The sequence below is a fragment of the Pristis pectinata genome, chromosome 1 (genome assembly GCF_009764475.1).
Source record: "Pristis pectinata isolate sPriPec2 chromosome 1, sPriPec2.1.pri, whole genome shotgun sequence".
NCBI lineage: Eukaryota > Metazoa > Chordata > Chondrichthyes > Rhinopristiformes > Pristidae > Pristis > Pristis pectinata.
In genome coordinates this window covers 84,746,381-84,769,464 of record NC_067405.1, presented here as the reverse complement: position 1 = coordinate 84,769,464, position 23,084 = coordinate 84,746,381, and the positions used below count along the sequence as shown (strand labels likewise).

Here is a 23,084-nt window from a genome sequence, read left to right as displayed (position 1 = left end):
CAATGAATAGATTAGCTTTAAGGGCATGTACATTATTCCATGCATGTTATATGGTATCTGTTTTGGATTTCCCTGCCCCAGTTTCTTCTTCTATACTCAACTACATAGGCCTACGATTCAATAATACCACTTACTCTCCACTAGGCAATAGCTCTAAGGCAGGGTTCTAAACTTTGTTCTTCCTTCTCAAATTTGCATTCTTAAAAGTTTCTAGATTTAATTTCTGTACTAGTAAGTTTGGTTATTAAATGCACCACAAGCAATAATAACCTGACAATGCATTAAAACTTATCAACATCCACTGGTCTATCAATTGATACTCAAAATGGTTTTAGTACTAATACTGAATTCCAATGACTAAATAAAAACATGAAAAATGTATCCCCCTTACAATTCATTTCTAAGCACACCTGAGAAAAATCAGATTATACGTGCAAATATACAGTATGGATGAATTTATTTTGTCCTTCTTTGCAATTCTAACTTAAAATGGGCCCAAAGTAATATTCATCCATATATTAATGACTGAAAGGGATAGTCACTGACTACCTCAGTTTTACAAAGATAATCTAATGATAGCAAACTTTTTAATGACCTATCAGCTTTCTAAAAAAAAGAGCGAGTGTATGCAGTTCTCGTGCTCATATTTGTAGAAATAAAATAAATTTTGGTACTACCTTGTGAGTATCTCTGAATTTGCTAATTTCTCGAGAAATTAGGTCTCGTTTATCCTCTTCCATTTCCATTGCACTTATGTCATCCTGGAGAACAAAATGATAGTTTCTAACTAACCCATTTTAAAATTTTCCTTGAATATAATAAATAAAACATAATATAAATGGATTAAACTGTAAGTACATAGTATTTCAAAATTAAAAATAGTTTGAGGTGATACAGATGTTCAAAGGGAAGGCTGTCAAATACAGTAATGTGTATTTGAAGTAGAGAAACCTGGCAAGTTTGACAAATGTTAAACATCCACAAACAGCAAGGAAAACATAACATGACAATCAATCTTTCTTTAAAAGCTGAGAATAAAACTTGGCCACAACTCCCCATGATCATCTTGATATAGTGCCACGGGGCCTTTAAAATCCAACAAGAGCTTCAATGACTCATGCCGAAGAGTCTCAGTAATGCATTTAAAGAGCCAGCCTACATTAAGTGCTAACGTTTCAGAATAAGGCTGATGTGGAGAGGTACTGACAGACAGTTTTTGTTAAAACATTAATTGCTGGATATCTATTGGTTCTTCCATTGCATTTCCATATTCCATTCATGTCAGTAACATGCATACACTCTCTCAAATCTAATGTTGCATTAGTTATTTCTATAATGGGAAGACTTAATACCGTCTGAATTATTACTTGGATGAATATCTGAATTATGTCAACAACAGGATCCTGATCTAAACACTTTCCTCAAGCCTCTAATGTCTTTTATTGAACATTAACTTTCCTAGCTTCCTAAAGCAACATTACTTGGACTAGGATTATTTTTCTAACATTTTTCACAAACTCTCAAAAATCAACTAATAAATGTAAACACATGAATGCTAGAGTTAACCACAGCTGTCAAGTTCACTCAAGCAGCTCTAGTATTAGCTTGTCAAATTTCAGTTCCTTAAAATATTAACCCAATCATTTTTAGTTTTTAATACACAGATAGGCCTACATATGGATATTACTTGCAACTTCCTTTCCAAATGCACACTGCTGTCACGAGGTAAACTATATTTTTGATTTCCTTCTCCCATCGTTATCTTGCTCAAAGATCACGAAGATTATCACTCTTATATTAAAGCTTTCATATTGACAGTGTCAGTATCATTCACAGTTTAACTGGCTAATAGTTAAAATTCCTTTCATGCAGTAGAAAAGTGGGACATGAAGGTTCACCTCAGCCTCCAAAATAGCCAAATTCCAAATAGCTCTGAATTATCGACACCTAGTTCTAGACACCCCAGCCAGGTGGAACATCATTCCATCAAAACTCAGAAGAATATTATGAGATCACCTCTTATTCTTCCAAGCATGAGATGAATTGCCTAATCTGCTTAATCCCTCCTCATAGGGCAACTTTTGTCTGAACTCAGAACCTTTAAATTTTGTGCTAATCATTGATTTGGAATTTAAATAAAGATAATGCATCTACATTGAAATACCTCCTCTTTCTTTTCCTTTTTCTTCTTTCTAGGATGTGCATCTTGATCTTGGGAAGGTGCATTTAGTTCACTGGAGTATTCTCTTATTAATCCCTCTATTGCTCCCTTTACGATCTGATCTCTCCTTTTGGTTTCCTCATCCACAACATCATCCGATGAATCCTCTGTTTTCGTATCCTTCAGAATGCAGCAAGAATTAAAATAATATATCCATTATTAACGACTGATAAAAATCTAAGTACATCGTTAAGCATTTCCTAGCTGAAACAAAATGCCTCTTTCACATTCTTGTAGATTATACCAACATGCAAAGGGCAAGATTTTGCTTTTATTTTTAAAATTAGTTATTTATGAACCTGTTACACAACTGATTGTCTAGATTTGAAACCTGTAAGACTGACTTCAGAACATGGCCCATTTTGTTCTAAGGGCTTCTCAATACAAATGTGAAACTCCTATATGACCTGGTATATAGGCCCACTTCTTTAAGTACTATTTCTGGTGGATCATTTTCACCACTATCTTCATATCATAAACTTCTTCTTCACAATGCATTTCATTACACATTGGGACTAAATAACAAATGTGAATCCTCAGATATGGCAAAAAGCCATACAGCATGACCAATAATAATTCGAACTGCACATGACACATATCTACTGGTACAGAATGAAATCAATTGTACTCTTGCTAAACTGTCACACTAATAAGATCATAATTATATAGACACATGGGCTCCCTCACATCCCAACCTGTCCTAAAACACTTTTCTTCCCTGAAACTCATGCAAGTATTTATTCTCATTTTTTTCTAATGCAAATAAGCTCAACAATAATTAAGAATTCCAAACTTTGATCTCCACCTAGGCATCATCTACTTTTCACTGAAGGATTTTTTTTCATTTTACATGCGAGAATTCTTTTCTAATTTTCCAGATGTCTTTTTTTAAAAACTTTATTCATTTACGGGATGAGGCTGTACTTGGCAGGACTAGTGTTCATTGCCAATTCCTAGCTGAATAATTGTGGTGCGTTATGTAGATGTTGCACACTGCTGCCAAGTTATGCAAGTGAATGTCAGGGAGTGAAATGTTCAGGATAAAAAAAGGGGAGTTTTTTTTGTCCTGGATGTGTCATACTTCTTGAAAGTTGTTGGAACTGCACTCATATTGGCCAGCCACTGACCTATTCTTGTTGCCACATTGAAGGTGTGACAGGTCCAACTAATCTTCTAGTCAATAAGAAAGTTGCTAGCAATGGTAATGATGTTGAATGTTAAGGACAGGGGATGGTCATTGCCTGACCTATGGCACAAATATTGCTTGCTGTATCAGCCCAAGCCAGAAAGCTGCCTAGATCTTGCTGCACTCAAGTATGGCATGCTCAATTTCATGAGCTGTGACTGAACAATGTTCACTCCTATTCATCAAACATCCTCATTTCTAACAAGTAGCAACAAGTGAAGATGGTTGAGCCCAGGATACTGCCCTGAGGAACCGTTGCAGCAAGTGAAACAATCACAGCCATCTCCCTTTGTGCAAGTCATGACTCCAACCAGTGGATCTCTTTCCCTTGATATCCACTGACTTGAGATTTAGTGGTGCTTCTTGATGAAGCAATAAGGCAAAAGCTGCCTTGATCTCAAGGAAAATAACCCTCACCTCATCCTGGGTTTCAAGTTCAGACCAAAACTAAGAAGCCTGGAACCAACACAAATTGTGCATCAGTGAGCACATTTGTGGTGAGCAAGTACCACTTGATACCACTGTTGATGGTTGAGGAAAGGCTGATTGGTCAGTTAAGATGATTGGATTTTCCTGCTTTTTTTGTGAACAGCACATACTTGGGTAACATCATAAAATGTTAGGTAGGTGCTAGTGTTGTACCTATACAAGAGCAGCTTGTCCAGAGGTGCTGCTATTTCTATAGCTCAAATTTTCAGGATTGCAGCAAGGATGTTATCTGGACCTACTGCCTTGTCATTTTGCGGTATTAGGTGGAATGAAACAAATTGGCCTAAGACCATGATCATGGGGACATCAAGTGATGAACCATTCATTCAGCACCACAGGTTGAATTTCATTGCAAATGTTCAATACATGATTTTTGCTCTTTGGCAAGAGGCTCTGCCATTGATAAGAATGGGGATATTAACTACCCACCGCTACTCAAGATAAGCAGAACTGCAAAGCTGTAGTCTGGTCTACTGGCTGAGAAATTGCTGTCAACTACTTATGTTGCCCTGTGCTGCAGCTTAACCAGATCCACACATTTTCAGCACACCCTACCACACTTCTCAGGAAACACACCTGGTCCACTGGCTGGATTGTAATGCAGAGGGATATTCTGGGCTGAGGTTATAGATTATGATGGGATACGGTTCTGTTGCTGATGGTCCAGTGCACATCACATACACCAAACCTGTTCCAGTCCATTCTACTGAGCATGATTACAAAGATTGGTGTTGTGAGTGGGAAGTCAGAACTGTGTCGTCATGAGAACTGTGCAGTGCTAACTCCTACCATGCCATCACAGACATTTGCATCTATGACAGCTTGGTAAGGAGAAGATCAGGTGGTTTCAGCCATCTCTGTATTATAGACCCAGTCTGGCAGCAAAGTCCTTCAGAACTTGGCCACTTTGGTCAGTCAATCCACACATGGTGATGAACACTGAAATCCCCATAGGGTGTACATTTTGTGCACTATCCTAAGTGTTGATTAATACAAGAGGACGTGACATCTGTTAAGGATAGATAGTTAAGTGGTAATCAGGTTTCTTTCCCCATGGTTTAAATGATGTATGGAACTTCATGGTATGTGAGAGAGCTCTTCCAAATAAGACATTAGTCCCCAGATGTTCATGACATGTACTTTGCAAGGTCGATTAGGCTACATGCAACATGCAACTGTGCCCATCCCAAATCCAGTGCCTAGGTTGATCCTGGCTGTGTCTGAATGCAGCAGTTTTGAAATAACTGAGTGGATTTTCACGCCATTACAGCAGACAGTTAAGAGTTAATCAACTGATATGCACCTGGAATTACAGTTAAGAAAAACTGATAATGGCAGCAGATTTCTTTCCCTGTTGGTTATATGGTGCACATACACCAGCAGTTTTTTTAAAAAGAAGATCCACTTTATTTTATTATTGAAATTTAAATTCCACACCTGCCACGATAGGATTTACAAATGTCTCTGGACTGTTAATTCAGACCTCAGGATTACTCATCCAGTAATCTAACCACAGGGTAAAATGCAGCATTCTATCTGATGTTTATCCAACACCACCATAATTACACAGAAATAAATCTTTGTGTGTTTGAGATGTAATAAATATTAAATATCAAGTTCTGATGAAATGTCATTGACCTGAAACGTCAACCCCATTTCTCTCTCTACAGATGCTGCTTCAGCTGAGTATCTGCAGCATTTACTATTTTTATTTGAGGTATCAAGTCAGCATTTTTAAAAAGAATACTTTAGATTTGACTAGGTTTTCGAATACAAATGGAAGACATCTCAGACATTTATAGAAATGCAACATACCCCATTGACTCCTTTCTTTTTGGCCTTCCATTCATCCAGCTGGGCTTTGGTCTTTGCATCTACTTTTACAAGCAGCTTTTTGTCTCCCACTTGAAGTTCGTGCAATAATCTTAATGCACGTAGGGTAGATTCTGGTTCTTTGTACTCACAAAAGCCGAACGCTAGCAAAAAAAGATGCATTTATACAAGATATGACATTTGGATTTTAAGTTGCTGAAACTACAACCTATAACATAAAAAGTAAAACCAAAATATAAGCACAGTAACAAACTCCAGCTATCAGACACAGCAGATAAAATGTAATAAAAATATTATAAGCATATTATATGCATTATGGTAGGAAGAATTAAGAAAGAGCCCAAATAGTAGAAAGTTAAGTGAAATGCAGCTGCAGAAAGACCTACATGAACCTTTTTAAAAAGGCATGGCAATCTGAGAAAACTATTGAAACTATATGGAATTCTAGGCTATGCTAAAATGTTCACAAAATATCTACTGACCTCAGCTGGAGCATTAGCTCCACTTTTTGGGCACCACACTCCAGAACAGGTGCAAAAAGTGTTTTCCTGGATTGATACTAACTAGCACAGAAACCAGAGAGGCTTAACACAAATGAGCTTAAGAAATAATATGCAGATGTACAAAATCATCAGGCTTTAATAGAATAATGATGGAGAAATATTTCCAGTGGCAGAAGGGTTGGTAACCAGAACAGGGCTAAGAGGCAACAAAGGGAAAAGTTTCTCAAAAGAATTTTCTCAATTGTGATCTGGAATGCAGAAAGAGGGATAAGCACAGTTTCAACTGTAACAGTCTGAAGTGAACAGGATAACTATTGGGAGAGTTGAAATTTACAGGACTAGAGGAAATAAGCAGGGATAGCTCTAACAATGTTGTTATTTAATATTATATCCTTCTTTACATATTCCACACATTATAGTTTCACAAGTAAATGAAATGTATGATTACAGATAAGATTTCTGCTGTTTGCCAGTAATTACATCTGTCCTTGGGTCTAGGGTTTTAAGTTCTTTTGCTAGTCAAGTTGCTGAACTAGCTTTCTGTGAATGTTACAATAGGATTTGACACCGAAATTAAAAGTGTGATTACTGAGAAGCAGCTGTAATTTAAAGTGGATGACTTCAGTGTCAAATCTTCAAGGGAAAGAAAAATTGGACTGAAAGAGCATAGGCCAATTGAAATAAAAGTAAATTTTATAGTTTCAAATCTCCAGGAATTAGCACCAAAAGTCCACATTTGTAATGGTTAACTTTAAGTGCCAGAGGTTATTTGGCAACAGGGTAAGACTAATGTCAAAGGAGTACTTGAAACTTGAAATGGACAACTTTTTGCAGTTACTTTATACTTGTCACACGAATAAAGCAAACATCACATTATTTGACTTGTATCAATAGTGAGTGCACCAGCCACCAAGATGAATTTTTTGGAAACTAACGTTGGAATACTGTAGCCTGGACAGCAGCTTTTGGTGTTAAGCTCAACAACGTATTCGCAAATCACATGCAATAGCCGTACTGTGTGCTGCTAACCTCAATGTTATCTTAACAGGAAAACCTGGGTTAGCTTGATCTTAAGAGACTGTCATGATCAATACAAGCTATTTCCTCCTCATTTCCTTGTAAATGACAACAATCTAAATTATTTTTTCTTTAAAGCACTCACTGAATTTCAAACAGCTCTCTACACCTTGGTGGATACGAGAAAGGCAATACACAAAATCATTTGCGGGAGGCACCTGTCCCAATAAATTTTGGAATATCTGAGTACACATTTCAACGAAGTACATTAAAAAAAAATTCCTGTGGCAGAGATATAACTATTAATTAAAAGCTGATACAAGAAACATTTGAGTTGGTGAAGCATGGTAAATAATTGTGTAATTTCAGAATTGGAATTGCAAACTATACTTACCTTGTAATTTTCCTGAAGCTCCCTGGACTCTCTTCCAGCTTAAAACCAAGCCACATTTCTATAAATTGAGAGAATTATTGCAATAACTGCCACAAAGTAAACTGCAGTAAGGCACATCTCAATTTGAATGCTTACTTGTGTTTATACAAATCAAAAGTCATTAAAAATGAACGATGACTTGTTTAATCAAGGCCAACATAAAAAAACAGAATGAGCATTGAAAAAGTTGGGATGGGCATGTGGGGAAAGGTGAAGGTGGGGAGAGAAGTGAAGGAGCAGAGCAGCAGGGAAGAAAGGAGGACAGGATTAAATGCTCATGTCTGTATAAGATGCTGTTGAATAATTAGAACAAAAAAAAAATTGCCAAACTTCTGAAAATCTAATCGCCATCAATCACAGGTTTAACCATTTGATAATTTTTGTATATTTTTCCACCTTTTAATCACAAAAAGAACTATATGGGGAAAACGTGGGTAAACTGTACTGCAGCAGACAGAATTCCCCAAGGTGTTCAGTCACAAACGTGAGCATCAAGAAAACCTTCTTGATGTTGCACCCTTTCGTTGTGTCAGCACTGATAGATTATGCTTTAGAAGAGCTATGGTGGCTGTGATAAACTTTCATCACTTGTGCAAACCAGATCCTTGCTGGTCAAGCAAGGGGTAACGGCTTTCAGCCAAACAGCCTGTAAGAGGCGTGGCAAAACCCCACTCACACAGAGCATGTCCATACAGACACAACTAACCTTTCCAAAGCTGATTTTAACATTTTTGTTTCAATACTATGCAAGGTTTAATTCTCAAACTCTCATTCCAACTATTGGTTAATTGATAAAAATAGGCCATTTTCTTACCTTCTGAATCACAATGGAGCAATTAAGTTCCTTGATACTTGCCAAGCTGCTCTTCCCACAGGTTAGAAGCAGCACAGATTACCTGGTCAGCCTATCTGAACGATATGGAATAGGAGGCTGTTGAGCACTGGTCTCAGGAAAGGCAAGCTGCTAGCGGACAGGCAACAGGCAGAGAACTGCAAACCTCAGAGGAAGGAACTCCCAGAGACAGGCAGGAGGGGACAAGGAGAGGTGGGCTGGGGAAATTCCTTAAATTGTCAGAAATCTCAAACTACACAAAAGCAAACCTTTCTTCAGTTAATCAGAAAGCTGATGCAAGTCCATTGAAGTAGACAATGAGAATTGTCGGGCAGGATCTGTGCTTAGTATGACATGGATTCATTACATTGACCTTCCTAATCTGGTTAAAAGTACATGCCTCTTTCAATGCTAGTGGACATGTGTGTCAGGGCAAATCCTCCAGGATGCTGAGCTGTATCATTTATCAATGCTAAAACAAAATCCTTGCATCCTCTACTTTCTATGGTTTAACTCTTCAGGATCCTACGGGATTGAAGTTAAATGCCTTCACCTGCATCCTTGGTATGGGTCTGAAACAAACTGCTTTAAAATATGAAATACATTTGCAACATGCACACACCCACCCAAGCACATCATTTAGTTTCTCTGATGGTTTGTAAAGTGGCAAGAGATCAATTAAATATACTGCCCAGATTTTCCTGTGCCCATTTCTTTCTGCTATGGTAAGTGATTTACGGACTAATTTGCTTTTGCACCAAGTACCTATGTTAACGACAAATAATCTCTCTATGATTAAATAGCTCACTGACAATAAACGTCTAGGCTCACAAATGACTAATATTCACCTAGACCAAAGACTGCGTTGCCACCAGCATGCACTGAATCATACTCCACTACAACCAACCAACTTGGAAAAAATGTTGAGAACTATGTTACACACATTACAGAAGGAAGTGCAAACTTACCGCAAGTAACTGCCTGATTAACATATCAGAAGCTTTCTCAGATATGTTGCCTACAAAAACTGTTGTAGTCGGACCACTGTTTTCATCACTTTCGCGATTCCTCTGACCAGAATGGTCCTTCCTTGGTCCAATATGCTTTCCAACCATAGGCACAGAGGTTGGCACCAACACCTGTGTAAAACACTGGAATGTTTTAATCCATTATCCCAAAAAAGAGAAGAGTTATAGACGATCCTGTCGTATCCTTGCAAAGCAGTAGCAGTAGTTAAGAGTTCATTATAAATTAAAGATGCCAGTAGTATGGACCTATTGATATTGCAAAGTCCATGTGAGATTATGTTCCTGTTCAAATTTCAATGTTATTTAAGCATAATCAATTTGTTGTTCTTTTCACTTAAACGTTGTACTAAACCATAAAATACTGTAAATAGGCAAGTTTACAGAAAATGTTGGAAATGTCACAGACAATGTCAATTTGACAGCATAACATGGTTAAATGTTTGATGTAATCATAGATTCTATGAATCTGTTAACTTCAAAATATGATGGAATGCATCAGTGCTCAAGCAGTTTCTATTGAATTGTTTTTTTTTAAATCAATCATACCAAGCTTCTTTCCTTATCACAAGACCCACTGCTACTGTCCTTCACCGTTTGCACACCTAAGTGTGGATGCTCCTTTCTTTCCCACCTCACCAATCCATAGTTGCAAGAAGGCATTAACAAAAATGAACAAAGAGTAAAAGAAGAAAGATGCAAAGTGGAGAGGGAGTGACAAAGACAAAATATGAAGGGAGAAAATGAACAGAAGGGAGCAAGCAAAAGTGAACAAATGAAACAGTGGAGTTAAATGAAAACAGGTGAATAGGAGATAGGGGAAAACAAAGGTACTCAGAAGCAGCATTATCAGAAGAACGTCGTGCAAAGCAGTGGTAAATTGTTGAGAAAAAATTGAGGCAGCAAATTGGAGATGCAAAGGACTGCAGATGCTGTAATCTGCAGCAAGAAGCAAACTGCTGGAAGAAGTCAGTGATTCAGGCAGCATCTGTAGAGGCAGAGGGATAGTTGGCATTTCAAGTCGAGACCCTGCATCAGGTATAAAGAGGTGAGGGGGAGGGGTGAGGCAGGAACATGCAGGCAGAGAGCACAAGAGAGAAAGGTAAGAGAAACTAACATTCAGCTCTTCTGATGATTGAGAGAATGAAACAAAGTGTAGCGCAGATATTACTTATTTCAGATTTCAGATGGCTACTTACAAAGTTCTGCTTGAAAAATTATTAAGCAAGCTACAAATTAAAGCAGCTAGGGCATGGCATAGAACAGGGCACAAAGTTAAAGAACATTTACAGATGTTTTGTTGAACTCATGAAAGGGTTAAACAAAATAAACTAGCATGGAACTTCCTGATGAACCCGATTGAATTATATGACTCAAATTGTGGACTGGGAACATGTACTTTATTTGAATGGCCTGTTGGCAAGCATTTGGTACCCCCATCATGAAATATCAACCAATACTGAAGCTCATGGAAATTAAGGTAGATTGTTACTGACTGAATGGTTGGAGATAGATAATGAGGATATACACAAATTGTCAGGACGTGACTCATTGTTTCATGCATGGATATATTTAGGACCTTAAACATTCACCATACTTATAACCTTAAATGACAGCATAGACTCATATCCAAATTTGCCACTGGGAAAGTTGGATGGCAGTTAAGCAGTGTACATGGAAGTACTAATACAAAACACTTAACAGATTAAGCAAATAAACAAAGTGTGGCAAATAGATTTCAATCTATGCAAATTTAAACCCAAAATGTATAGAACAGATTATTCTCAAAAATCTCACAAAAAGTCTAAAGAGACTTGAATGTCCTTAAAATGTCAGAATGGCTAAAGGAATGCTGGTCTTTAGATCTGGAGGACTGGAGTAAAATCTAAGTTAAAGCCACAAAAATCTCTGGTTGTATCAGGCCTGGAGTGTTGTGGACAGTTCCAGCTGCCACACCTTGGAGAAAACGCAGTGCAGCTCGACGAGAATGATACCTTAATTCCAAAGGTTAAAATACAAGGAATGTTTACACAAAGTACAGTCGTATTTTGTAGATAACGGAGCAATAGGTTTTCAAGATATTAAAGGGAACCAATAAGAGTATAGAGAAACTAATTCAGCTGGATGGATTCCTCAGAGCATAGTACAAAAACTTAGAGGCACATCTTTCAAGAGTGAAGTTAGGAAATACTACATGCTAAGGGTGGTGGAAGTTTGGAACTCTTTTATAAACTGTACTTGACACAAAATCAATTATTTAATTTACAGAGATTGACAGATTTTTTTGTTAACCAAAGGTACTAAAGGATATGGGGTGAGGTTAAATAGAGACAGGTCACACATCAGCCATGGTCTCATCAAATGGTGCAACAGGTTAGAGGGGCTAAATGGCCTAACCCTGTTCCCTCCACCAGTGAAAAGCCTATAGATTTAAAATGATAAGCCAGTATGTCTGTAAAACATTACCCCAAAAAGAACACAATATTTCACAAAATAAGGAAAAGGAAGAAACTAGGATGACAAATTGGTGTGGAAAAAAAAGCTACAATTTATTGCTCCTAATGCCAAATTAGCTATTCGTTGCTAGTGCAGATGGTCACACATGGCCAGGTAACAACATCACAATCTGCAATGGGAGAAACAGGCAGGGTTCCCTTTCTGGCTAGAATGCCAAAGACCCCTGTTAGAAACTGTACAGCTTTGGACATTAGGTAAGTGCAGGGATGGATTTAGTGAAGCCTTCCATTATAGAATAAGCCTCCCAACGTAAACATCACACTCTTCCATTAAGAGGACAGTTAATACCTGCAAAATAACTCAAAATGAAGCCAAGGCTACCATTACAAAATACAGAAAATTGTACTTAGAATAAATATTAAACATTTAACATTTGTTTCATATGGATTTAGTTAACCTAAGCCATTTCAACTGCTTAAAAAATACAATTTAAAAATAGGACACCATCAGGTTCTCCACTGCATTGTAGCATGTTGAAATTCAAACAGTGCTTTTCCCCAACAACTGATTATACTACTGCTGCTAAATCTGTTGGTCCCCATTGGCTGTAATTACCCAACTCATTCTTATGTTCTGAAGTCCTCTCCGCTTTGCCCACACTCATTTTCACAGTGCAGTCCAACCTATACATATGCAGCTAGAAAGGCCATTGTTTTTTGTTCGTTAAACATATTTGGTGTGATGCAATGAGGCGCTCATAATCCACCATGTGGATTCTCCAAATTCAGCAAGAGTGTCTGGGATAGCACTGAAAATAAATGGTAAATCTTGGGGAACAGGAGGAGAAAATATGGGGAAGGAACTGTTTTCATATAATTCTTAATGCTCAGTTATAGACTGCCACTGGCAGTGGTCCCATAACAGGTTACCTGTTTGCCCTCTGTTGGGCAACGGTTCATGGTGTACAGCATGGAGACCTGAAAAGGGGGAGGGAGACAACAACAGTAGTAAATACAACATCTTACAAAAACATGGGATTAAGCTCTTGTCACACATGGAAGACAGTTTTTTAAAAATGATACTTCCATTCTAAATTTATGACAGCCTGTCATGGTTCTGATTTTCATGCACTTATAAATGAAGGAGCATGCCAAGCAAAAGTCCCAGATAACCCACACTGAATTTGGAACCATTTCATGATGGTTATTGGCAAAACAACAGTGGCTTATTTTGAAGTAAACATTCTTAACTGTGAACAAATTACAACTGTTTAATGTCAGGCTTCAATGTCATGCCCCACAAAAATCAGCTTTTTTTTGGCTGAACACTTTTTTTTTCAAGAGTTTGGATGACCAGATTTTACTCAATTTTTTTTTAAAATAGTAGGCCACAGTTCTGCCATTCAATACAGTCATGGCTGAACTTTAAAATTAATTCAACATTCTGACCCTATCCCCATACCCCTTGATTCCCCAAGTGCCTAGAATTTATCGTTCTCTGCACCGAATACACTCAACAAATGAACATCCACACACACCCCTGGAGCAGAATATTCCATATTAATAAACCTTTCACTGAGAAACTTTCTCCTCATTTTAGTCCTAAATCACTGATTCCTTATTCTGAGACTACCTAGGATACCAATCTTTCAACTTTTCCCCAAGTTCTTTAAGAGTTTTATAACTTAACAATTTTCCCCTCTCTTTCCTTGAAAGTTCAGACAATGAAGGCCACTATTTATTTCCTCATTAAATAGCCCTCTTGCCCCAAGATGATATTTTTATCTCAGGATTTAGAGAAAACGAAAACAATCTGTTTTGCATTTTTAGTTTGATGGCTAAAATGCTTACATCAAATTTCCCTTATCCAATCCCCCCACCACCCTGCCATGCTGCACAAGCTTCAGTTTAGATTACATCTAAGTATTTTTTTCTAACTAGAAGATGCAGATCCCATTAGAAAGGTGACTCAACACATGGGAACACTCAGCAGCATTTCCTAATACCTGTTAATAACTGCATGTAAGCATCTCATGATCGAGCTGTGGAACATAGCTCACCAACACATGAATAATGGCGACCTTGGAAACAAGGAGCAACAATCCAACAAGGATTCAATGCTTTCAGAAGAGGCAAGAAAATGGTTGCAAAGAGAAAACAATTGTTACCAACGTTCAAAAGTAAGAGATAATGTTATCCTTAGTTGAAGTTTATCATTAATTTTCTATGCCTGGATCAGACAAATACTCCACAAATAAACAGTTACATTGCCCAAAAAACCTGACATTTTGTTTTCCCCCTCAGCTTTTGTGTAACAGCATTATGTGAAATGAGAACCCAGATGTATTAAGCAGAACAAAAAAAACACTTCCTATATATTGGTCTTTTATAATACTATCAACATGAAGTGATGGCCCTCACCAAATACTTGTGAACTTCTGATCTCCTACTACAAACTAAATTATGAAAAAAGCTATGGAACTCATAGCCAGCAATATTTTCATTCACGTTTATTATAAATGTTTTTGAGCTGGCAAAGCTGCAAACTTTTTATTTAAACTAAAATTCTCACATTAATGGGTTTAAGGAATATTAGTGTTTACCTCCACTGAGGTGGAACCCAAGGGGCTCAGGTTAGACCCCACTTGGTGAACTGAACATAACCTTAAAAATGGTACCCTGAAGCAAGAGTGTTCCTCAGCAGCAGTTGTTAAATTTCTCAATAGATGATGACGTTCTCTTCCTATGTTACCAAGGTTGAGAAGGAAGGGGTGTCAACTGGAAATTTCGAAAGTGAAGGATTGTAGTTAACCTAGAAATGCAGTAGTTCTCCACTGTTATTTGGCTGCACGAGTTCAGTAAGTTCAGTACAAAAATACCCAAGCACCTGAGTGCCAACCTTCCTTAGAGATACTTGCAGGGACTTTGCTGACTCTAATCCATTCCTAGACTTATGGAATCCAGCGTAACACTAGCTACTTGCAACTTCCAGCATCTATATTTGGGAATCCATCAGGTGGAACTGCACCAGGTTACACCAGGCTCAGTAATACCAGCTCCATTAATGGAGAGGAACAACTGTGAGGGAGAAAAGCAAGCTTGAGCCAAATCATAATTTGAATTACCCAAGCTTATATAAATATTTTGACCCAATTGTTAATTAGTTTAATTGTTTGCCTTTAAAATAAATAGGAAAAGAGGTAATTTTTTGGGGGTTTTTGACAGTTTGTGAATGTCAAAGCATAAATATTCAAAGTCTTCATCAATTTTAATGCTGGCTTTCATTGGGAAGTTGCTTGTCTGGATGTTAAAGATTGAGGGCAGGGCCTATTTTAACACCACAATGTGAGTGGATTTACACCCAAAAGGCACAACACTTGGGATGTAGGCATTCAGCAGTTGCAGGCTAGGGGTGATGAACACCCTGAAGTCATGGCCCATGACATACATAACTACAAGGATGGAGGGGTTCCTGCAGCTGGATCACAGGGAGCTGGGGAGAGATTGGAGGACCTCAAAGGGATATAATTTCCATTTACTATTAGTGTCAATAGACACAGACAATAGAATAGTGAAGGTTTACTTCACGACTGACAGATGATACAGGAGGGCAACTTTTGATTGACTGGGAATTAGGATCAGTCTTGGGGAAGCTGAAACAGTCTGAAGAACTGAATCTCGCCAAAGCTAAGATGAACACCCTTACAAGGAAGATTTCTATTGAAAATTTAATCTAGGTTAGACAGAGAATAGAAAGCCCAGTTCATTTTTGTATCAGAGAGAGGCTTGTAAGATTGGATGGGGATTCAGTTAGCAAGGTTGGAAAGCAGAGGAAACAAAGATTGGGAAAAGGCAACCCCAATTATTTAAGAGGATGCGGCCAGGACTAGAGGGCCTGAGTTATAGGGAGAAGTTAGCTAGGCTAGGTCTTTATTCCTTGGAACATAGGAGAATGAGGGGCAACCTTATAGAAATGTTTAAAATTATGAGAGGAATAGATAAGGTGGATGGTAACAGTCTTTTCCCCACAGTAGGGGAGTCCAAAACAAGGGGGCATAGATTTAGGGTGAGAGGGGAAAGATTTAAAAGGGATCTGAGGGGCAACTTTTTCCACGCAAAGGGTAGTGAGTATAATGGGATGAGCTGCCAGGGGAAGTTGTTGAAGCTGGTACAACAGAATTGTTTAAGAAGCACTTGGATAGGTATATGGAGGGACATGGCTTAAAGGGGTATGGGCCAAACGCAGCAAATTAGGACTAGTTGGACGGGCACCTTGGTCGGTCTGGACTCTTTGGGCCGAAGGTCCCGTATCTGTGCTGTATTGCTCTATGACTCTAAGACACTGGATGTGTAATAGTTCACACTTTAATTCAAAATGGCGAGGGGAAAAACAGGCGAGGGGAAAAACAGGCGAGGGGAAAAACAGGCGAGGGGAAAAACAGGCGAGGGGAAAAACAGGCGAGGGGAAAAACAGGCGAGGGGAAAAACAGGCGAGGGGAAAAACAGGCGAGGGGAAAAACAGGCGAGGGGAAAAACTGGCGAGGGGAAAAACAGGCGCGGGGAAAAACAGGCGAGGGGAAAAACAGGCGAGGGGAAAAACAGGCGAGGGGAAAAACAGGCGAGGGGAAAAACAGGCGAGGGGAAAAACAGGCGAGGGGAAAAACAGGCGAGGGGAAAAACAGGCGAGGGGAAAAACAGGCGAGGGGAAAAACAGGCGAGGGGAAAAACAGGCGAGGGGAAAAACAGGCGAGGGGAAAAACAAGGAGGCATGACAAAGAATGGCAAGATTCCTACATTCAGACAAGAGAGAGGATGGAAAGGAAAGGAGAGATAAAGAAATAGCTACAGGCAGTCCCCAGGTTATGACAGGGCTCCTGAGCACTGTTCGTAACCCAGACTGTTAGCAAGTCGGAAATGAACAAAAACAGTGCGTGGAAGAGGATCACAGAAACAGCTGTGATGGGAGATCCAGCAGGCACTGGATGAGGGGCCGCCAGCCGGCCTCACCATTTCGGTGAGTGAGCGAGTCTGCTCAGCACTCCCAGCTCTGCTCGTGGGGTTGGGTGGATGCAAAAATGTCCTGTTCCCACCCATCAGAAGATGCTTGCAGCAGCCAGCAAATTCATCCCCACCCATGTCACCGGTCTCCCAAACACTTATTCATATGCACGGGCTGTCCATAAGGCATGCGTCTGTAACCTGGGGAGGACCTTTATTAGTAATATTAGTTCAGGAAATGATCTCCATTGTGCAGAGCAATGATATGCTAAAAGATCAATTAATGAGGTAAACAGACTGTGCTGAGGAATTATAAAAAGCCCATTGCTGGTCATGTACAGAAGGCCACCAAAGAGTCACAGGGAGCCAGCAGACCAAGTATGCAGGCAAATTTCTCAGGTGTAAAAACAACAACATCCTAACAGGATTAGGATTCCAAATATATTAACATTGGGACAAAAACAGTGCAAGGTGTAGAATGTACCGAATACATAGCATTTTGTACAGCATTCATACTTCAGATAATTCAGTTAGAATTAGAATTATTGGAGAAAATATTGACCCGGAGTCAGTGTTGGAAGAATGCTTGTTCTACCAGGACGAGATAGGACTCAACACTGAAGTGAACTGGAAACTGCTACTTGACAGGAAATCAATGGAAAGGAGATAATGAGGATAGAGAGCATATATACCCCTATCTCAAAAAAAAGGGCTGCAACCGTATGATGCAAGGGCACCCAAAATAGAGGAGCAGAACTTCCAAACTGAGCTCTTCACCTCAATAGCTGGGGTAGGGGGCGGTGGGGGGAGAGCATGCAGGGTTAAGATGGCAAAAAAGGACAGGTAGAGAGCACACTGAAGGAACATGAGTATGGAAGGGATGAAATTAGAGGAATTCAGGCATGTGTAGACATTACATAAAAAACTACTGGTAAAATCAAGGAAAGCAGAGGGTAATTTCTAATCACACAAAAGGTAAATGGGCCAAAATGGTACCTCATTGTGAAGACAAAAGTCAGGTATGGTTCTAGACAAATACTTTGCAAATGCCTCCACCAACGTGGATGATAACACACAACACTGGACATGAAGAATATTAAAGAAATCTAGTACTTTTTTATCGCCACAACCCAAAAAACTGCACCACAGCCTCTTAACCAAGAGAGGAAATTATAGAGGCTCTTACCACCATTTTACAGTTCTCTTCATTGATAGGCTTGGTGCCAGAGTACGAAGACAGCTAATAAGGTCTCCTTGGTTCAATAGATGCATAGTGATAAACCAAGTAATTATAGCCCAGTCAAACCAACATTAAGTTATAAATTAATAGAAACATTTGTGCAGTGCAGTGTACATTTAGAAAGACAATAAAGGACAATCAGAATTGATTTGTAAAGACTGAAGCTTGCTTGGATTTTTTTTTTGAAATGATATCAAGTAGAGTTGAAGAGGTTGGTCCTTTGATATAGTATACATAGATTTTAAGCAGGTGTCTGACAAAATCTCTCATGGCAGGCTAGTAGAAAAGTACATGGCAACCAAGATAAAATTGGAACCATGTAATAAGACTATTACAATTACACCAGCAATTTTATACTGCGAAGAGTTATTCCTTAAGGTAGCAAGACAAGCAGATGTAGTTAAGATACTTATGAGAAATGTGCCTTCACTGGACAAAGCATAGCATACAAAAGCAGGAAGACCGCAAGAACTGTACAGCTATAATAAGAGAGTTCTGGCCACCATACTAGTGGTACAATGAGATAACTTGTGTACAATTCTAGTCATCACAATACAGGAGAGGTGTGATAGCATTAAAAAAGTATTTGAGGACGATGCCAGGGCTTGAGAATGATAGTTATGAGACAACACTGGCATGTGTGGGGTATTTTCTTCAGAACAAAGGTGGCTTAGGAGTCCTTTAACTGAGGTGTATAAAATTCTGACAGGGCAGGACAGGACTCACAGGAAAACCTATTTCCCCTTGTGTAGGAGTCATTAACTAGATGACAGATTAATATAAAAGTTGAGGAAAAAAATTCTACCTGCAGTGATGGGTGCCTGTAACTTGCTGCCTAAAAGGGAGGTGGAGACAGAAACCCTTATTACCATTTTTTAAAGCATCTTTTAAGTTCTTTACGAACAATGACTTACAGAGCAAAGGAACACAAGCTGGGAGATGGATTGGCCTAAATAGCTTTTTAGTTGGCATGAATACAATGGGTTAAAATGGCCTCCTAATAATGTAAGTGTCTGATTCAATGAAAATATCAAGCATGCTAGCTCAGGATGAGTGACTGCAGATGTAAATTAAACTGCTGCACTGAAAAGTTTACACTAAGTTCATTAGCAGCTGCAAATTGCTGTTTGGTACCATGAGGCAGTAGGTGGCAATGACACACAACCTCCTGTACCGTGCGAGGTGCACACCACCTCCAACAGGCAATTCAAAGCACTATGTACCACCAACCCTGTCTCCAGATCTACTGGCAGGATAAGTAAACCAATGTTGGCGTCGTCTCCCAGGCCAACATTCCCAGGACTGAAGCTCTAATATACTCAGTTGACTCTCATGAGCAGGCCATTGGAGCCTGCATGGATGATAAATAAATATACCCAAAACAGGCACTATACTCTAAGCTTTGTCGTAGTGAGATTGTCAAGTAAGAGGAACCAATTCAAGGATGTTCTCAAAGCCTCCTTGAAAAAGTATAACATTCCTGTCAACTTATAGGAATCCCTGGCCCACAACTGCTCAAGATGAACTAGCAGCACTGAAAACCTTGAATGCCATTGTTGGGAGCATGCAGAAATTCAGTATAAATCCACCAGGAGTGTATGACATCCAATATGACCCACCCTCCTCACCAAAAATCTCTTGCTAAAGTCTGCGGTTCCCACATTGGCCTTGTCAGTCATCTCAGAACCCACAGAACTAGACTGGAAATCATCCTTGGCCCCAAGGGACTATCTAAAAATGTGGTATTACAATTAGTCCCTGGTACAAACATGCAATGAACCTTTAAATGCAGTTGAATTACATTAGATATCTGCCATACTTACAGTTGTGGCAGGAGTCATTATTCCCATAGGAACAGGAATCATGGGTGCCCCTAGAAATAAACAATTTTAAACATGTAAAGTAGATCACTGCTCTAAGCTCCAGATTCAATAAAGCTACTCATTCATTAGGTTCACTAGGCAAACAATGGGAATAATGGTTGAGAAGTCCCTAGGGTCTGCATCCTGGTGTCTTTAATGAAGTGCAGCAGAGATAGTGAATTTTTCCAAAGTGCTATAGATTTTCAAAAGGTCCCAATGAAGTGAAAAATTGGACATGTAACATCCCTATTTAGGAAGAGGGAGACAGAAAGCAGGAAACTGTAGGCTGGTTGCCTGCCTTGACATTGCGAAAATACTGGAATCCATTAAGTAGCAGAACACTTAGAAAATCATAACACAATAGAGTCAACAGCTCTGAAAATGAAACTCTGTGCAAGCATAGTAATATAGTGTATTTGCATTTCTAAAAGGCATTCAATATGGTGCCACATAAAAAGGTTATTGTACAAGGTAAGAGCTCATGGCATTCAAGGTAATATGTCACTCTAAAAACAGGTGGGATAAATCGATCATTTTCAGGTTGGCAGGCTGCAACTCGTAAGGTGCCACAGGAGTTAGTCCTGTGGCCTCAACAATTTACCATCTATACCATTGAATGAACTGAGTGCATTGCAGCCAAACTTGCTGGCGACACAAAGACAAGTCGGAAGCAAGTTGAGATGGTGCAAAGATTAGTTAAGTTAGTGGGCAAAAATTTGGCAGATGGAAGATAAAGTGAGGAAACATGAGGTTATCCACTTTGGTGAAAGGAACAGAAAAGCAAAAAGTGTTGTTTTATTAGAGACTACAAAACGCCGGATGTTTTTGAAACACAAGGAATCAGGTCCAGCAAGTAATTATTTGGTAGTCAAACAGAATGTTGGCCTTTATTGCAAAGGGTTGGAGCATAAATGTAGGTGAAGTCTTGCTACAACTTCATGGGGTGTTGTTGAGACCATCCCCTGGAGTCCCGTGTAGTTTTGGTCTGCTTATTTAAGCAACAAAGCATTAGCAGTTCAGAGGTTTCCTCGGTTGATTCACAGGCTGAACAGTTTGGAGGCCTTTCTTTGATATATATTTTCAATCATGGGACATGGAGGTCTCGGGAAATGCCAGAGTTTCTTACCCATTCCCAATTGCCTCTCAGCTGAGATACAGTTAAGAGTCAACTGTGTTGGTGGGTCTTGAGTTGTGCTTAGGCCAGATTAGGTAAAATTGTCAGATTTTGTTCCCTGATGGAGATTTCCAATGGCAACCTGGTGATTTGCTTTTTTGTTTTAAAATTCCAAATTTATATAATCAGTTGAATTGAATTCCCGACTGTCATGGCGGAATTCTAATTCACATCTCTGGATCAATGGTTCAGAATCACGACTGTTTGCCCAGTAACTTAACAATTACGCTGCTGTAGCTCCTACGCTCATTGAAGTTTAGAAAAATGAGGTGATTTTATTGAAACTTACGATTCTGAAGGGGTTTGACACAGTAGATGTTGAGAGGATGTTTCTCATGGGGGAAACTCGAACCTGGGGGGGCACAGTTTCAGAATGAAAGGTCACTCATTTACGATGGATATCAGGAGGAATTTCTCTCAGGGAATCTAGAATCTTGGGAGGCTGGCTCGATGAACTTATTTAAGAACAAGATAGATTTTTTTGAACTATACAGGTGTCAAGGGTCAGAGCAGGTTCGAGGGGCCGCATGGCATACTCTACCTCCTTTTTCTTATATTATTTTACATTCACGACCAGCTCTCCAGGATGTAACTAATGTGGCTAAATACCCAATTAACCAACAGTATCATATTCCAACACAATATTGCTCATTTAGTGGGAAAACGCATCAAAAAGGAATAGCAACCCCCAGCTAAATTCTTGGAAAACTAAAATTCAGTACATCTTGTAATATCCTTGTATTTTAAGTGTCAAACTAGCTTCTCTTCAATATTATTTTCCTTAAGCATTCCATGCAGTATCAAATTCCACACAATTTTCTTGTGAAATTCTTCCTGGATTTACTTAAACTCATTTCTTAGTGGCCCCAGTTTTGGCCCCTCCAACCCAAAACCAATGTGAAAACCTTTGTTGTTCCTCTCCTATCCAATCCCCTCATAAACAACACTTCAGATATAACCAATTTATAGGGATTTAACTTACACTAAAAAGCTTCTTCTACAGCTTACTTAACAAATATCAAATTTACATACCGGGTGGCACAGAAGGTGGGAAGCTTGCAAACTGTGGAGGAGGAATACCCGGCGGCAATGGGGGTATCCCCAAAGGAGGGCGATTCATATGCGGTGGAAATGACATTTCTTCAACACCAACCTGAAACAGGCAACACTGATCAAAGTCAAAACTTGTGAACTTTGGTATAATGTTATGAGGGCAGTACTTAAAGAACAATTCATTTTGTAACAAAAAACACACTTTTAATTGCCTTAGAACTAATTTTGGCATGTTGTACTTGACTGTTAGTCACAGAGTTGTTAGCATTCTCACCTGTCAAGTTGTGGGAAATCCTAGTCCAGACACAACAGCACAAAAATCTATACTGCTCCTAAAATTCCTTGGTGTCAAACTTTGTTTTACCCTTCTGTGATGTACCTTGGAACTTATTACCACCTTAAAATAACTTTGTAAAGGTGTTATTGTTAAACCACAAGTTCTGTTCACAGATCTGGTCTCCATATCACAAAGAATTAGAGAAAACACAGTGATGAATCTATATCTAAGATGTTAGGATTACTGGGAAAGAGTGAATAGGTTGGGCTCTGGATAAGGATCAGGGGATAACCTGATGGATCATGAAGATTTAATAAGTCACTAACAAACTCAGTCACTAACAAATTCTGAATTTCATTGAAGACAGGACAAACTTAAAATTGGAACGGTCAAGGCAAATCGCATAGCTACAAATGAGGGAAAACTAGGAATAAGAGGAATACAAGAGGTGCTCCTGGATTTGACAGCAAATTTTAATTCATATT

General features: G+C 39.0%; 1 protein-coding gene across 9 annotated transcripts in view; it reads right to left on the bottom strand.

The window, feature by feature from the left end:
* Positions 1-23,084, bottom strand: part of rbm25b (RNA binding motif protein 25b) — a 59,353-nt gene that overhangs the window by 21,453 nt on the left and 14,816 nt on the right. For 3 of the 9 annotated variants that reach the window (XM_052009269.1, XM_052009326.1, XM_052009389.1), the window contains 10 exons: positions 22,302-22,422; positions 21,559-21,621; positions 20,057-20,106; positions 19,039-19,068; positions 12,926-12,973; positions 9,483-9,653; positions 7,644-7,701; positions 5,712-5,872; positions 2,165-2,341; positions 678-761 (listed from right to left, as the gene is read on the bottom strand). In XM_052009269.1, coding sequence (XP_051865229.1) covers positions 678-761; positions 2,165-2,341; positions 5,712-5,872; positions 7,644-7,701; positions 9,483-9,653; positions 12,926-12,973; positions 19,039-19,068; positions 20,057-20,106; positions 21,559-21,621; positions 22,302-22,407 — 948 coding nt within the window. In that variant the 5' untranslated portion in view covers positions 22,408-22,422. The remainder of the gene's footprint in view (positions 1-677; positions 762-2,164; positions 2,342-5,711; positions 5,873-7,643; positions 7,702-9,482; positions 9,654-12,925; positions 12,974-19,038; positions 19,069-20,056; positions 20,107-21,558; positions 21,622-22,301; positions 22,423-23,084) is intronic. The other 6 variants (XM_052009633.1, XM_052009720.1, XM_052009553.1 and 3 more) reach the window with 5 other exon arrangements.